This window comes from Anolis carolinensis, chromosome 1, assembly GCF_035594765.1.
Source record: "Anolis carolinensis isolate JA03-04 chromosome 1, rAnoCar3.1.pri, whole genome shotgun sequence".
NCBI classification, from domain to species: domain Eukaryota; kingdom Metazoa; phylum Chordata; class Lepidosauria; order Squamata; family Dactyloidae; genus Anolis; species Anolis carolinensis.
The window spans coordinates 72,428,122-72,445,202 of record NC_085841.1 but is presented as its reverse complement, the minus strand read 5'-3'; the positions used below and the strand labels follow the sequence as shown (position 1 = coordinate 72,445,202).

The 17,081-nt window shown below is 40.7% G+C and overlaps 1 protein-coding gene across 10 annotated transcripts in view; it reads left to right on the top strand.

Moving 5' to 3' along the window:
* Positions 1–15,006: 15,006 nt before the first annotated feature.
* Positions 15,007–17,081, top strand: part of zdhhc14 (zinc finger DHHC-type palmitoyltransferase 14) — a 66,404-nt gene continuing 64,329 nt past the window's right edge. For all 10 annotated transcript variants that reach the window (XR_507731.3, XR_507730.3, XM_003215775.4 and 7 more), the window contains exon 1: positions 15,007–15,273. Coding sequence is in view for 8 of the 10 variants with exons in the window: in XM_003215775.4 (XP_003215823.2) it covers positions 15,020–15,273 (254 nt within the window). In the remaining 2 variants the exon portion in view is untranslated. The remainder of the gene's footprint in view (positions 15,274–17,081) is intronic.

Below are 17,081 nucleotides of genomic sequence, written 5' to 3'. Positions count from 1 at the left end.
CATTGATGGCTGAAAGTGAGGAGGAACTGAGGAGCCTTATCACCAGGTCGAAAGAAGAAAGTGCAAAAGCCAAGCTGCAGTTAAACATCAAGAAAACCAAGATTATGGCAACCAGACTGATTGATAACTGGCAAACAGAGGGAGAAAACGTGCAGGCAGTGACAGACTTTATATTTCTAGGCGCGAAGATCACTGCAGATGCAGACTGCAGCCAGGAAATCAGAAAACGTCTTCTTCTTGGGAGGAAAGCAATGGCCAACCTCAATAAAATAGTGAAGAGTTGGGACATCACACTGGCAACGAAGGTCCGCATAGTGAAAGCAATGGCATTCCCCATAGTAACCTATGGATGCGAGAGCTGGACCATAAGGAAGGCTGAGCGAAGGAAGATAGATGCTTTTGAACTTTGGTGGTGGAAGAAAATCCTGAGAGTGCCTTGGACCGCAAGAAGATCCAACCAGTCCATCATCCAGGAAATAATGCCCAGCTGCTCACTGGAAGGAAGGATATTAGAGGCAAAGATTAAGTATTTTGGCCACAGCATGAGAAGACAGGAAAGCTTGGAAAAGTTCGTGATGCTGGGGAAAATGGAAGGAAAAAGGAAGAGAGGCCAACCAATGGCGAGATGGATGGATGGTATCCTTGAAGTGACTGGCTTGACCTTGAAGGAACGACCAACAGGGAGCTCTGGCGTGGACTAGTCCATGAGGTCACAAAGAGTTGGAAACGACTGTGTGATTGAAGAAGAAGATAGACCAGGCATGGACAAACGCTGGCCCTCTGGGTGTTTTGGACTTCAACTCCCACAATTCCTAACAGCTGATAGGCTGTTAGGAATTGCGGGAGTTGAAGTCCAAAACACTTGGAGGGCCAAAGTTTGCCCATGCCTGGTATAGACACATGTGCAGTTTAACTGCATTGAATTGCATTATATGAGTCTATATAGGTATATAAAATAGGTATACAAATCAAACATCAGTGATAATAAATTATAATAAATCAACATTTGCAAGGCTTGCTAAACAGGTTGGTTTTCTTTTTTTTAATGAAGTAAAGCTAAAGCATTTTCTGCAGAGTCCACTGTAAACCTTGCATATTGTTGCTAACAGATTCATGTAAATGGATGGCCTTTGGAAACTCTTTCCTGTTGCCCAATTTGTCATGTCCCAACACTGAGTGAAGCCATTGAGGGCAAGACCCACACTTTAAGAAGCAGTGGTTTAAAATATTGCTTACACTCAGGAAGAGGAAATTAATAGAATCGTAGAATAATTGAGTTGGAAGAGACCACATAAGCCACCTAATCCAATCCGCTGTCATGCAGGAAAAGCACAATCCAAGCACCCCCAACAGACAGCCATCCAGTCTCTTTTTAAGTCTCCACAAAGATGGAGCTTTCAAGAATTCTCTAAGATTATTGCCAGTGGTTCTGAAATTACTTCTGCTAGTTGCTTCAATACACTTGGGTGTAGCTCATCTGCCCTTTTGAGTAGCCAGATATTCCTGGACTACTTCTTTACCTATCTTGGGTTTCATTTCCCCTATTACCTCTTACCACCAATCTCCTTTAGGGGGAAGACTGAGGCAAAGAAGGTGCTGCGCAGCTCTTCCTTTTCCCTAACTCCTGTTAGCATTTCACCACCTTCTCCACACAGAGGCCCTTCGTTTCCTTTTTCTACCTTTTTCTACTGAAATAACCAAATAACCCCTTTTTATTGTTTTTAATCCCTCTGGCAAGCTTGAGCTCATTTTGTGCTTTAGCCTTTCAGACCTTTTCTCTACATGTGTTGTTTGTTTGTTTGTTTGTTTGTTTGTTTTAATTCCTCTTTGATGATTCCTCTCCTTTTCAATTTCTTGTGCATGCCCCTTTTAAATCTTAGCTCAATTGAAAGTTCTTTGGACATTCATTCTAGTTGTTTTATACTTCTATTTTTTCTCCTTGCTGGCACTGTTTGCATTTGTGCCTTCAGTATCTGACTTTTAAGAAATTCCCATCCATCATTACCTCCCTTCTCTTTTAGTATTCTGTCCCTGGAATCACACTCAGTATTTCCTTAAATTTCCAGAAGTCAGCTCTGCTAAAGTCTAGAATGCATGTTTGACTTCTCTTAGTTTCACCCTTCCTTTGTATCTCAAACTCCCGGAGCACATAGTTATTCCCACCTAAGGAATGCCACCACTTCCACTCCATTGACCAGATCTCCAGTGTTAGTTAGGATCAGACCCAAGAACAGCTGATCCCTTGTTTTGTTTTGTTTTTTCCACCTTCTGGACAATAAACTTATCTGCAAGGCAAGTGAGGATTTTTTTGGACTTGGCAGAGGTCTTTTTGGGCATATATCAGAGTAGTTGAAATTCCGCATTTCTACTATACGTATCTCTTCTTTCTACATGTTTGTTTATCTGCTCAAAGGTTTCATCCAGGTTTTCAGTCTGGCTTGGAGGTCTGTAGTGGATCCCCACATCTACATCTTTTTCCATTCTTGCTCCCTTCATTTTTATCTAGATACTCTCAACCTGATTGTCAGGACTGAAGTCTTGCATCTCTTAACAGGTGTAAACATTCTTAAGATATAATGCTAGCCCATCCCCTTCTCCTATTTGGTCAATTTCTCTGAAATAAGTTATACCCTTCAATCACAACATTCCAGGTTTCAATGATGCCTATTTCATCATAACTGTTTTGTTGTGCTAAGAGCTCCAGTTCATCTTGTTTATTTTCCATACTCTGTGCATTAGTGTAGAGGCATCTAACCTTTGGGACAGTCCCCCTAACTAGTTATTTGAGATTACTGTTCTCTCACTGCTTAGTACTTGTCCTGTTTGTCCAACTGTCTCATTAGCCTTTGGGCTGTTTTGTCTGGGCCTTGATACAGTACTGTCCCCAAGAATATTGTCACTCTCCTTCACACAACTCAATTTAAAGTCCACCTGATCAGGTTTGCAAATCTCTCAGCAAAAACATTCCTTCCAATTTCTGTGAGGTGCAATCCATTCCGTGCCAGAAGCCGATCTTCCTGGAAAAGCAGACCATGGCCAAATCGTTCTTGACAACACCATTTGCGGAGCCAGTTGTTCACCTCTACTATTTTATCGCTTTTCCTGGACCACGTAGTGCAACTGGGAGAGGAGATGAAAAGTCAGCCTTTACATTATAATCCTTTAGTTTTCTCCCCAGAGCTTCAAAATCCCTTCTGATTTTTTGTAGACTAGACCTTGCAGCATCATTGGTTCCCACATAAACCAACAAGAGAAAGGGGTGGTAATTGGGCTTGATGAGTCTTGTCAGCCAGTCAGTTACATGGTGGATTTTTGCCCCAGGAAGACAGCATACTTCTCGAAACATCCTGTCACATTTGCAAATCACTGTTTATGTTCCTCTCAGGAGGGGGTCTCCTACTAATAGCACACATCTTCTCTGGGGAGTGACAGGGTCCCTTTTCTGTGTTGAATCAACTAAGATGCCCTGCAGATCTCCTGAGAACAGACCTTGCTCTTGTCTATACGTCTAATTTTAATTTGAAATGTTATGTATAAATGTCTAACTCTTTATTATTCAGCCAAGGCTTTGGGATATGAGAGTGGTTAAATTTTATTATTGAAATATATAAGTAAATAAATTATGCGGTAACCTTTTCTTCAGTCTTATCTATTCTAATGCAGAAGCCATTATGTGAAGCTGTATCTCTTTGGTGAGCCTATCTTAAACTCCCCAGAATCACTCCTGTTTGTTTTACATAAAAATTCTAATAAACATTTCATGCTGGCATTGATTATTAATTTTATGGCATCATAAATATATGTGATCTTTTACCTAATTAAAAGATAAACTGCTGTAGTTTTTGGACTATAAATATATTCATCCTATAGGCATACCTGAAATCTTACTCAGTTCTCTACAGACTGTAAAGAAAACAAGTTAAAAGTAAAAAAAATACAGATAATAATCGGAAACCTGAGATGTATTTATTCATTCCGATATTATTTCAGAGGAGGTGCCTTCAAATTAATGTGGCTGTACTTTTTATTTTAATGTATTTGTACACTGCTATTCAGCCAGAAATATTCATTTTTATTAACAGATCAATTACATTATTATTAGTAGTAGTAGTATTAGTATTTATATCCCGCTTCTTCTCTCCCAAAGGAGAGAACAAAAAAAAAACCAAAAAAAAAAACCTTGTCCTTGTATTTATAGTCTAAATCAGGCATGGGCAAACTTTGGCCTACCAGTTGTTAGGAATTGTGCAAGTTGAAGTCCAAAACACCTGGAGGGACAAAGTTTGCCCATGCCTGGTCTAAACAGACAAAACAAGGGAAAATAATCCAAAATGCTTTATAGTTATTATAACAACAGACTATTAAGAAGTTGACAGTTGGTGGTTTTCTTATTATAACCAGAAGGGACAGAAACAATTCAGGAAGAAGAGGAGCCAAAAAAGAGCAGGCGCCTCTAAGGATCAGTGGCAAGATTTATTCACCCATGGCCATGTAAGGATGTACAGTATTCATCCATTTATTCAACTGAATTTGTATCCCACTTTTCTTCCAAGGTGGGGCTCAAGGCAGCTAATAATACTTCAAAGTGTGCTGTTAGGATCTGACATGGTTTGGTCCCAGGGCCCCTCAAGGATACTATTTTTAGGGGTTCAGAAGAGGACTCTCCTAGACTTCAGTTCAATGGGTTGGGAGCAGAGAATGTGGTGAAAATGCACCACATGAGAACACTTCAGATTTTCAGGGCAATTAATTTAATTTAATATTATTTTTGCAAAAACTGTTTTTGAGCCCAGAGGACCCCTAAACATGGTGGAAATGCCATACACATTCACATATCCTAGATAGAATTTGAGAACATCATGGAGCAAAAGGTTTTTCTTTCATTGTTAGCAAGACAAATATTTTTGATCCCTGAGGGGCCTTGGCAGCAACAAAAATGGTCCTAGGTGATTGTCTGCCCCAGATATAAAAAGATACATTCTACAAATAAACTGAACTAAAGCTGTGTAGGTCTTTATCAGCCATAACCATCATCTTGAATTGTTACTGAATGTATTAGGTTTAGAGATGTCTATTGCATAGTGTGCTCATTGAACCCGCAGAACCTAAGACTTTAAAAAATTGGATCATCCCTATATGCTTCATTCTGGTATATTCAAATCTAGATGTAATTGAAGTTAATATAGTTTATTACACCACATTCAACATAAACATGTCTGTTTCAGGAAAGTCTGAATAAAGTCAGACTTGGCTGCAAGAGAGCAACCAGGGATCTCTGGAAAGGACTAGGAAAGAGTTCTGCCTGAAGCTCAGAGTTGACAATACAGTAGAGCTAAACGGGCCGGCAGAACCTTGGATAAGCGAATATCTTGGATAATAAGGAGAGATTAAGGAAAAGCCTATTAAACATCAAATTAGGTTATGGTTTTACAAATTAAGCACCAAAGCATCATGTTATACAACAGATTTGACAGAAAAAGTAGTTCAATACGCAGTAATGTTATGTTGTAGTTACTGTATTTACGAAAAAAGCACCAAAATATCATTGACTGCAAAACATTGACTGCAAAAATGGCTTGGATAATCCAGAAACTTGGATAAGCGAGGCTTGGATAAGTGAGACTCTACTGTAAATAAGCTAAGTAGATCAATGATCTCAATTAGTATAACACAGTTTCCTATATCTGGAAATAATCCAGCAGGCTCAGATAGTACAAATTCAGTCTGATCTGGTAATGCCTCGTTTTTATTTATTGTAGCTAAGCAGCATATTGGGCAGAACTCCAGAAAGACCTGAGTATCAAGTATCTATTTCATACTGAGCGTTAAATGAGTTTTTTCTATGTAGGTAGCATTGTATCTAATTAAATTGCTCTTGCTGCATAAATTACTGGTAATATCGTGATTGGAACAGTTTAGTTCTAATTTCCTAATGTAAGATCTCTAGCAGTATTCAGTTTCATTTTAGAATTTAATTCCCAAGGTGCAATCTAAACCACCTTTTTGTAACGCACATTGTATCTTAAAGAATGTAATAATCAGTGTGTTGCAGTATCCTATACAATTGGAATATCTTAATAATATGTAGTCAGAATGAATGCCTATATAAGTCTCCTTGACAGAAACCTGGAATAAAAGCTAGAGGAGAGATAAATGAAAAGTTGATCATAAATCATCTCTTTATGGAGAGCTATAGAAAGCAGTGAAACAGGTGGGAAGAAAAGGGGCAGGGATTTGCTAAATGTATTTTCTTTTTTGTTGCCTTCTGTAACTCTTGTAAATGAATATTGCAAAAAAAAATGTTGCTCAAGCATAATATGTGTTTGGGGGGGCGGGGAGTATAAGTTGCCTATACTGTTGTGTTAAGAAAAAATTTGCAAACCCTAAGTCATTATGAAAATCCACAGTATAACCACAATAATGTACCTTTTGTACATCTCCAATAGAGTTTACAGTATATTAACCAATTTTTGTCTTGTGAAATATAGCAATAAATATATTAGGCAAACAATGAGCACATTAAGAGTCCCAGAATGTGCAAATGTAAGTGAACTTGTGTTTGCATCCGCTCAGGTAAATGATTTACTAACTTAAGTAATTAGATAGGTCTACAGATGTGAATTTGGGAGGCCTTACACATTAGAAAAGATGATATTCACTATAATGTTGTCTTGAAATATATCTTGTTGTGATCAAAACATCTCTGAAGACTTCAGAGAAGCAGCGATGACTGCTCCTCGGTTTTCAAGGATACAGGGTTTCACCTGTCCACTATCAGACAAAAAGTCTAGATGGGGAAAAGGTTGAAGAGTATAGTTTCTCCATCCAGGACTTCTTGCTCCACCAAAATAACTCCAAGAACAAATGGATTAATTATTGAGGAAGTCAGAAAGAAACCTAGAGTAGCATCCAAGGATTTGCGACCTACTCTCCTCTTGGCTAATTTGTTCATGACTTAAATTGATTGCTGTTTTACTAGTAGACAATGTCCATCTTTAATTCAAGTTCACTGCATCTACAATAACCTGAATGCATAATATAAAAGTAGAGTTGAATCTGAACAAATGGGAGGGGGCCTTTACTCAGATCCAATTAAAGTAGAGTCTCATCCAACGTAAACGGGCCAGCAGAACGTTGGATAAGCGAATATGTTGGATAGTAAGGAGAGATTAAGGAAAGGCCTATTAAACATCAAATTAGGTTGTGATTTTACAAATGAAGCACCAAAACATCATGTTATACAACAAATTTTACAGAAAAAGTAGTTCAGTACACAGTAATGCTATGTAGTAATTACTGTAATTACGAATTTAGCACCAAAATATCATGATATATTGAAAACACTGACTACAAAAATGCGTTGGATAATCCAGAACGTTGGATAAGCGAGTGTTGGATAAGTGAGACTCTACTGTCGTAGTATCAATTTTACTACTATTGGTAAACATAACAATAGTAGATGTTCAATCAACATTAAATACTTGAAAACCAAAAAAGAATAGAGTATTCTAATTTTTTCTCCTATGTGATCTTATACTGGCAACATTTTATGATAGTTCATTTGCCCCAAAGCAGTTTCTCACACACAACAAAGGAACTGACTATTTACAATCCAAGGGGCTCTTTTAATCTTTCAACAGATTTCATTAGAGCAACAATGGTCTATAGTCCGTACCAAAAACAGCCACTGCCTCTGCATCTGGAATACATTTTCACAATTCAGGTCACTGTGAACTGGAACAAGATTAATAAAATGTGGGTGGAGGACAGCAAATGCTCAAATGAGTTCAGTTTTTTGCTGAAACTACAGAGAAGTATTGAATTTAAAACATCAAATATCACCCTGCTATGACCCACACATGAAAAGAAATCTTCCAAGAAATAACGACTCACATATCAAATAGATTTGTATCTTGCTATATAGAATCATAGAGTTGTAAGAGACCACATGGGCCATCTAGTCCAACCTCTTGTCATGCAAGAAAAGCACAACGTGATAAAGGCACACCGTTAGTTTAGTCTGTTATACATGCTAAGTATCCCTTATCCAGAGGATTTTGGAACACCCATATTTGTGTGTGTGTGTGTGTGTGTGTGTGTGTGTGTGTGTAATGAGATGTCTTGGAGATGGAACCCACGTCAAGCATTGAATTCATTTATGTTTTGTATACAACTTATACACATACCTCAATGCAAATGTATATTGTGTTTATTATATTATTTGCATTTGTATACACTTCTGTGATCAGATCCTGGGATATAGGGCAGTGTTGCTCCAGCCTTAGAGGAATGCAAAGGCAAACCCCTTATGAACAAATTTTGACAACAAAACCCAGTCTTAGGGTTGCTGTTAGAAACGAATGCATTACATTATACATATAAATATAGATATACGGTAGTATATATAATGGGATATATTCATAAGTAGGTATGTATGGAATTTGTTGCTAAATTGGCTTTTACAAATGGCAATCCTATGAATAAGTGACTTATATGGGATTCATTTGACAGACCTGTTCAGATCAGGCAAACTTTGGGCAATGGCTCCTTTGAATTAGTCAATCCACCTGTCATGTGGGGCTGCTCTTTCCTTGCTGCCTTTAACTTTATTGAGCCTTATAATATTTTCCAATGAGTCATGTAATCACAGTCTTGGTTTAGTCATCTTGGCTTCTAGTGATAGTTCAGACTTTAATTACTTTCAGAACCATTTCTGTGGCTTTTTTGGCAATACATGCTATCTGCAGAACTTTCCTCCAGCACCACATTTCCAATGAGTTGGTTTTCCCCATTCAGCCATGGAAACTTTGGGTGGCCTTGGGCAACCTGCATTATCTCTGTGTCTGCTGCTGCTGCTCAGTCGCATAGTCGTTTCCGACTCTTAGTGATCTCATGGACCAGTCCACGCCAGAGCTCTCTGTTGGCCGTCGCCGCCCCCAGTTCCTTCAAGGTCAAGCCCGTCACTTCAAGGATACCGTCCATAATAATAATATAATAATAATAATAATAATTTTATTCTTATATCCCGCCCCATCTCCCCGGAGGGACTCGGGGCGGCTTAGATGGGGCCATGCCCAGACACGACAGCACAAATCAGATAAAACATTAAACCGAGCAGTCCATCCATCTCGTCCTTGGTTGGCCTCTCTTCCTTTTTCCTTCCATTTCCCCCAGCATCATGATCTTTTCCAAGCTTTCCTGTCTTCTCATGATGTGGCCAAAATACTTCAACTTTGCCTCTAATATCCTTCCCTCCAGTGAGCAGTCGGGTATTATTTCCTGGAGGATGGACTGGTGGGATCTTCTTGCGGTCCAAGGCACTCTCAGGATTTTCCTCCACCACCAAAGTTCAAAAGCGTCTATCTTCCTTCGTTCAGCCTTCCTTATGGTCTAGCTCTCGCAACCATAAGTTACTATGAGGAATACCATTGCTTTGACTATGCGGACCTTCGTTGCCAGTGTGATGTCTCTGCTCTTCACTATTTTATCAAGATTGGCCATTGCTCTCCTCCCAAGAAGTAAACGTCTTCTGATTTCCTGGCTGCAGTCTGCATCTGCAGTGATCTTCGCGCCTACAAATATAAAGTCTGTCACTGCCTCCACGTTTTCTCCTTCTATTTGCCAGTTATCAGTAGGTGTAGTTGCCATGATCTTGGTTTTCTTGACATTTAACTGCAACCCAGTTTTTGCACTTTCTTCTTTTACCTTGGTGATAAGGCTTCTCAGCTCTTCCTCACTTTTGGCCATCAGAGTGGTATAATCTGCATACCTAAGGTTGTTAATGTTTCTTCCAGCAATTTTAACTCCAGCCTTGGAATCTTAGAATCATAGAATCATAGTAGAGTTGGAAGAGACCTCATGGGCCATCCAGTCCAACCCCCTGCCAAGAAGCAGGAAATCGCACTCAATCTTCTTATTTGGATCACTGTGATGTTAAACGGCTTGCCTTGAACTCAAATTGAGATCATTCTATCATTTTTGGGCTGTATCTGTCTCAGAGGAAGGCAATGGCAACCTCAATCTGAGCAAATCTTGCCAAGCTAATCCTGTGATAGGGTCACCTTACTGTTGCCATAAGGTAGAAATGACACAGGAACACAACAATTATGGCATGGATTATTCTGACTTGAATATTCAATAATATATCTTTACATTTGAGGATTGCATCTAGTTCCTTTATAGCTCCCTTTCAAAGTCTTGAAATTTTTCTGATTTATTGACTGGTTTCCATTTTGCATAACGACTGAACCAAGTTATTGTAAATCTTTAAAGATTTAATTGACTTTAGCATCTACTTTTAAGTTATGGAAACTTCTGTGGTCATTTTTTTTTTTGCTTTCTTCATATTCAGCTGCTTTTGCACATTCTTCCTTAATTTTTATCAGTAGGCATTCCAATTATGTTGCATGGAATTATAACCCTCATCTATCTGTACCATCTGTTACCATAGTGACTAAACTATCTTTATATAAACTAACCCCCTCCCAGTATTGCAGTTAATGTTATTACCACAGGAACAGACACTGAGTAATTGCAAGGTAGTATTTTCAACATAATTAACATTTCCTGAGTGTTCTCTTACTTCACTAGTGTCAGTTTGAACTGAACTCACAAATTCAAATAATTTACACTCTCAGATCTTTATCTTGAAACTGACACATTTAAGCTGAAATACTTTTGGGCTGAAAGCAAACAGATTTCATTTCATAACTCTTCGTTTTTGTGGAGCTAATGCGCTGTAGGATATGGCTCTCCAAACAGCATTAAACTGCAAATTGGAATTGTTGCTTTATATACTTCCCACCCCTTTGTTTTTAAAGTAGATGCTGCAATAAAAATCAATATAAAGAGGTTAAACTACCACATTAGTATATTAAAAGGGTCTGTGATTAATGAAGTGAGTATGATCTCATGTTTGCAGTGAAGCCTGGTGTTTGGAGAAAGTACAAAGGAAACGGAGCAGGAATTCCCAACCTTTATTGTAATGACACCTCTCAGGTTATAATTACTGTACACCAATGAGTTGACGATTTTATGGCTGAGAGGTTTGGTTTCTATAGCATCGTTATTTCCTCTTTCTGGCTGCTAAACCATTACTCCTTTCTCACTTCGTCACCCTATTATGTCATACCTCAGAGATTTCCCAGCCTTGAGTCCTGATTTTGTTTTTGTTTTCAGTCCCAAACAACTGGACAGAGAGGTTTGTTTATTTATTTACCACATTTATATCCCACCTTTCTCACTCTGCAGGGGACTCAGAGTGGCCTTACAACAAGACAACAATTTGATGCCACAAACATACATACAATAAACAATTCCATTAAAACTACATTAAAACTAACAAGTTAAAAACATCTCAACATTAAAACCAAAAAAACTCCCAACTAATTAAAACTACATCACCCAAAATCGTAATCCAAAGCAGTTCCAATTGTCATTGCACTATTCTATATTTCTTTATTGCACTTTATTATTGTCCAAAAGCTTGGTCCCATAATCACATTTTTGTTCTTTTTCCCTGATGGTCAGGAGGTAGGACACTGTTCTAATTTCACTGGGGAGGGAGTTCCACAGGCAAGAGGCCACCACTGAGAAGATCCTGTCTGTTGTCCCCATCAGCCGCACCTGTGACTGTGGTGGGACCGAGAGCAGGGCCTCCCCAGAATATCTTAACGTACATCCTGCTTCATAGGGGGAGATGCATTCAGACAGGTAAGCTGGGCCGGAACCGTTCAGGGCTTCATAGGCTAAAGCCAGCACTCTGAATTGTTCTCAGTAGCAGACTGGCAGCTAGTGGAGCTGACGTAATGGGGGGGGGGGGGGTTGTATGCTCCCTGCATGCTGCCCCAGTGAGGAGCCTGGCTGCAGCCCGTTGGACTACTTGAAATGTTCAGTCTTCAAAGGCAACCCCACATAAAGCGCATTGCAGTAGTCTATTTGAGATGTAACAAGAGCGTGGACCAAGTCTGGCTTCCCAAGGTACGGGTGCAAGTGCTGGTGCACAAGTTTTAGTTATGCAAAAGCTCCCCTGGCCACCACCGAAACCTGGGGTTCCAGGCTCAGCAATGAACCCAGGAGAACACCCGAGGTGCGAACCTGTGTCTTCAGGGGGAGTGTCACCCCATCCGGCACAGGCTGTAACTCTATACCCTGTTCGGCCTTCCGTTAGGCTGCTAGGAATTGTGGGAGTTGAAGTCCAAAACACCTGGAAGGCCTAAGTTGGCCCAGGCCTGCTATAGACTGTGCCAGGACCAGATTATTCCTCTTTTCAGATGTTGCTGTAACTTTACTCTCAAAATCATTACCATTTTAAGAGTTCAACACAATTAGCAACGTATCCTGAGGTTACGGGTAATTACAGTTACTTCTCCTTCTCCCCCTTTAATTGCTCCTCCCTCGCCTTGCTTGACACCTTCGCCCTCAGGAGAATAGTATACACACAGCGCCAAGCCGTCAAACATGGGGAGAAAGAAGGCATTCTGGGAGATGTAGTCCTTCCTCCCCTCTCCGCTGACGCCGAGGCAATGGAATCTACCGCACGCAGAAGCAGGCTCCGGACTACGTTTCCCAGAAGGCCTAGAGCGCGAGTGTCTCGGCATGAGGAAGAAGGAGGGGGAAGAGCCCTATCTGAGGAGAGAATGCGGGCCGGTTTCTGAGGGAGGAGGACGGAGGAGGAGAAAGGAGGAAGCAGCCCTCGGGAAGCCTCCGGAGACGCGGCGAAGGGAGAACAGCTCTCTCTGGTGACAAAGGAGAGGTTGAGAGAGAGAGAAGGGCCTCTCTCGGAGGAAAGGCTTGGGGCGGAATAGGACCCAGGCAAGCAGGCAGGCCGTCTTTGGCCTGAAGGAAGAGGAACCGAGTCGCGCCTCCTCTCCGCGCCTGGCCATGAAGGCGGAGAAGGGCAAGCCCCGCGGAAGAGGAGGCAAAGGCGGCGGAGGGCGCCGCTTCTGCAGGTTCGGGTCTTCCCCTTGACCTCCCTCCCTTCGGAGCCGAGCGCCTCTCCTTCCACCGCATCCAGAAGGAAAAGGGACTCGCCCGCCTTGCTTCCCCGCCCGAGGAGGAGGAGGAGGAGGAAAAGGAGGAACGGGACCAAGCGGGCAGCCACCTACCTACCTTCCTTCTTTTCTTCATTCCTTCTCTTCTCCCTCCCTTTCTTGATTTTTCCATCCTTCTCCCTCCCTTCCTTTTCCCCTTCATTCTTTTCTCCCTCCCTGTATCTTTCTCTTCACCCTTCCCTCTCTTCATTTCTCCCTCCCTCCTTCTCTTTTCCTTCCCTTTCTTCCTCCCTCCCTTACTTCCTTCCTCTTTTCCTTCCTTCTTCCCTTTTCCCCATTCTGCCTTTCTCCTTTCCTGTTTCCTGCCTGTCTTTCTCCCTTTCCCCCTTCCTTCCTTCCTTCTTTCCTTCCTTCTTTCCTTCCTTCTTTCCTTCCTTCCCTCCCTTTTCTCCTTCCTTTCTTCTTTTCACCATTCCTCCCTCCCTCCCTTCCTTTCTCCTTTCCTTTTCTCCTCCCTTTCTTCCTCCTTTCCTATCTCCCTTCCTTCTTCACTTCCTCCCTTTCTTCTCTTCCTTCCTTCCTCCTTTCCTTTTATTCCTCCCTCACTATCTCCCTTCCTTCTTCACTTCCTTTCTTTCCTTCCTTTCCCCCTTCTTTCTCTTCTCTTCTCCCTCCCTTTCTCTTTCCTCCCTTCATCGTTTCTTTTTCCCCTTCCTTCCTCGCTGTCTTCCTTCCTTCTTCACTGCCTGTCACTTTGCCTCAGTCCTCTGCACTCTGAGAGGACCCTTTCCTTCCTTGCTTGCTCCATCCCTCTCTTCCCCTCCTCCTTTTTCCTGCTCCCTTCCTCACATTCTGGACTTTCCTTCCTCTCTTCTTTCCTTTCTCTCAAGGCCATGAGGAGGAAAAGGTGGTGGATTCTGCTTGGGCTGCCAGTCGGGGATAAAGCTAGATAAATGTTTGAAGAGTGAGTGGCTTCTTCATTCTCCTCCCGCTCTTTCCCTTCACGTTCCTCCTTCCCTGAAAGAAAGGTGTGGAGGTGATTGACAGCTTTTGGGACCAAGTGCAGAGGACTGAGACAGGCAGGCGGGGTGCCTAGCAGGTCCTGCTGGACTTCTAGACGGATCCTGGGCCAAAAAGCTCCCTGGTGAGACCTACTTAAAAACTAGAGATAGTCTTTTATTGTGGCTATTTAGAGGTCTGAAAGCCTGTTTGCTTAAAAAGAGCACTAGGAGGGAGAAGCAGCAGCAGGAGCAAGACTTTCGAATATAGAGGGTTGTTTTTTTTTACTCCCCTGTGACTTCTTTCCTGAAAGAAATAAACAGAATATTTCCCAACATATGAATATGAATTCTGGCTCCAGCCATGTCCAGAATTTTCATATATTTTCCTAGCATGGATATGAATCATGCCTCTTTAATGATTGGGAAGACTTAAGTCATAGAGCAAAAGAAAACAGGAACAAATACTCTGTGTTGTTGTACAGCTCAAGAACCCTCTACAACTTCATTGAAGCTATTGGTACTATAGATTGTTTCTCAGCCTGACTGGATGTATTTACCTGTTGAAGAAATTCGTACGGTTGTATTTTTAAAAAATATTTTTTGTAAAATGGTCTGCATAACATTTCCAATCAAACCTTTATGACAAGAGCTGACTCAAACTGCTAGACCAAGACATTCTTAGAAAAATGTGGAACAACATTCCTTGTTAAACAAAAGACACAATGCTTCAGAATCCTTCCAGTGTTTATAATTAACTTGCAACTGATTTATATTTTAGCTTTTGTAAATCCTTTTTATTGTATGATTATGCACTTCAAAGAACTTTTTTGCTTTTAAAAAAACATTTAACTGGGAAGAAGGGAAAGACCACACATCGCTACCAGAATGGCGAGAGTTACATGGATATTTTATAATGCCCTGATAAATTTATTTTAATGAAATAACTCATAGTGACTCTGGAAAACACCTTAGCCAAGGGTTATTGTTATTACTGTGAGGGGTGTCCCTCACCGTATTTTTTTCTCAATGACTCCTGGAGGAGGTGACGGAGGACCCATGAAAGACTGTGAATACAGCCAGATCAGCACTCACAGTTCTTCATCTCCCATGGAGTCTCCCCATAAGAAGAAGAAAGTAACTTCCAAGAGGAAATGGGAGGTTTTTCCAGGAAGAAACAAATTCTTTTGCAATGGAAGAATCATGATGGCTCGCCAAACAGGAGTCTTCTACTTGACACTTGTTCTTATCTTGGTTACCAGTGGGCTCTTCTTCGCATTTGAGTAAGTAGCACTAGAATTCTGTCTTTCATGGCCGGAATCACTGGGTTTCTGTGTTTTCTGAGCTGTATGGCCATGTTCCAGAAACGTCAGGAGAGAATGCCTCTGGAACATGGCCATACAGCCCGGAAAACTCACAACAACCCAGCATTAACGTTTTCTCTCTCTTTAAACCCCTTTCCAGTAATTTAAGAGAGTTTTCTTCACTATCTGGATTTATTGTAGAAACTTAATGTTCAGCCTTTATATTTTAAGAAATATTTTGTGAATTTAGAAATCCACTAATGTGTTGAGAAACTAGTTGTTTACATTCAGGCCTTACAGTTGCTTTTCTCTTGTTTGACCTTGTTAGCCTAATGCTATCCAGTTTGCAACTCTTTGCATGCTCTGCTCAGGACAACTGCTTTCTGATAAATTTGCATGAAGATTACTACTTTCTTTGTCTCTTACTACATAGAATCAAACTATTGGTTTTTCGATATCAATAATTTGTTGTCGAAGGCTTTCATGGCCAGAATCACAGGGTTGTTGTGTGTTTTCCGGGCTGTATGGCCATGTTTCAGAAGTATTCTCTCCTGACGTTTTGCCCATATCTATGGCAGGCCTCCTCAGAGGTTGTATACCTCACAACCTGAGGTTGCCTGCCATAGATGTGGGCGAAACATTAGGAGAGAATACTTCTGGAACATTGCCGTACAGCCCGGAAAACACACAACCACCCTGATATCGGTGATGTTCACTATGGCTGCATCTACACTTAGAATGCATTCAGTTTAGTACCATTTGAATTGCCATGGCTCAGTGCTATGGAATCCTTGGGGTTGTTTGGTGAGGCATCAGCACCTATTGGCTAAAGACCTTGTAAAACTACAACTCCTAGGATTCCATCACATTGAGCCAAGGCAGTTCAAGCCATCTCAAACTACATTCATTCTACAGTGTAGGTGTACCCTCTGACTGGAAGGAGATTTCTAGGGTTTTAGGCGAAATGGTTTCCCACTTCTGTTTGTAATCATAGTGCTGCAAAATTAGAAAGCACCCCTAAGGCCATCTAGGTTTAGCCCCTTATTAAATGCCTGGGATTTTATCTGAGTCCTTTAGGAATGAAGTGCACATTTACCGTTGAATTGTGACTCCTCCTCTAGGCTAGGGTAAAGCAAACTATGCTAAACAAACATTTAACAGTACACCTTAATATTTATTCCAGCTTTCTTTGTGTTATTATCTTTAAAAAATGTGTGTTTTGTGGAAGTTTACCATCTCATGGTAAATCACTGTTTTATTTTGGATGAGAGCAGACCTTCTACAACTTTGGGTACTTTCACCTAGCCACTAGGTCTTTCCTGTTATCACCAGCCCTAGATATGAGGAAGTATTGAAGTCTGCAACTATGTAGAATTCCATTCCCCTAAGGAATTCTTACTCAGCTTTTAAAAGTGTATGTATGTAATGTGCCTGTGAGTGATAAAATGTGTTAATGGCACTTGTGTGTTGCATAACACTCCCATTCCTGTTTGTTCAGTATATTATGTATGGCCCTAAAGCTATGGCGATAGATACAATGTCTTGTGAGTTTGTTTTGCAGTAGTTTCAATATTCATATATGATGAAATAAAACATAGATTGTTTTCCTAATGTGTACACAATCTGTTCTGTAAACAGACATATTGTTTGAATCTTTGAGGAAAATTGCATTAACAGTAAATCCTACGAGTTTTATGGGACAGTGATTTGAAAACGAGTCTGGTAATGTAAGATTATATGAAATGACCAATAAATTGTGGAATAATAGGGAAGGCTGAAAATGTTTT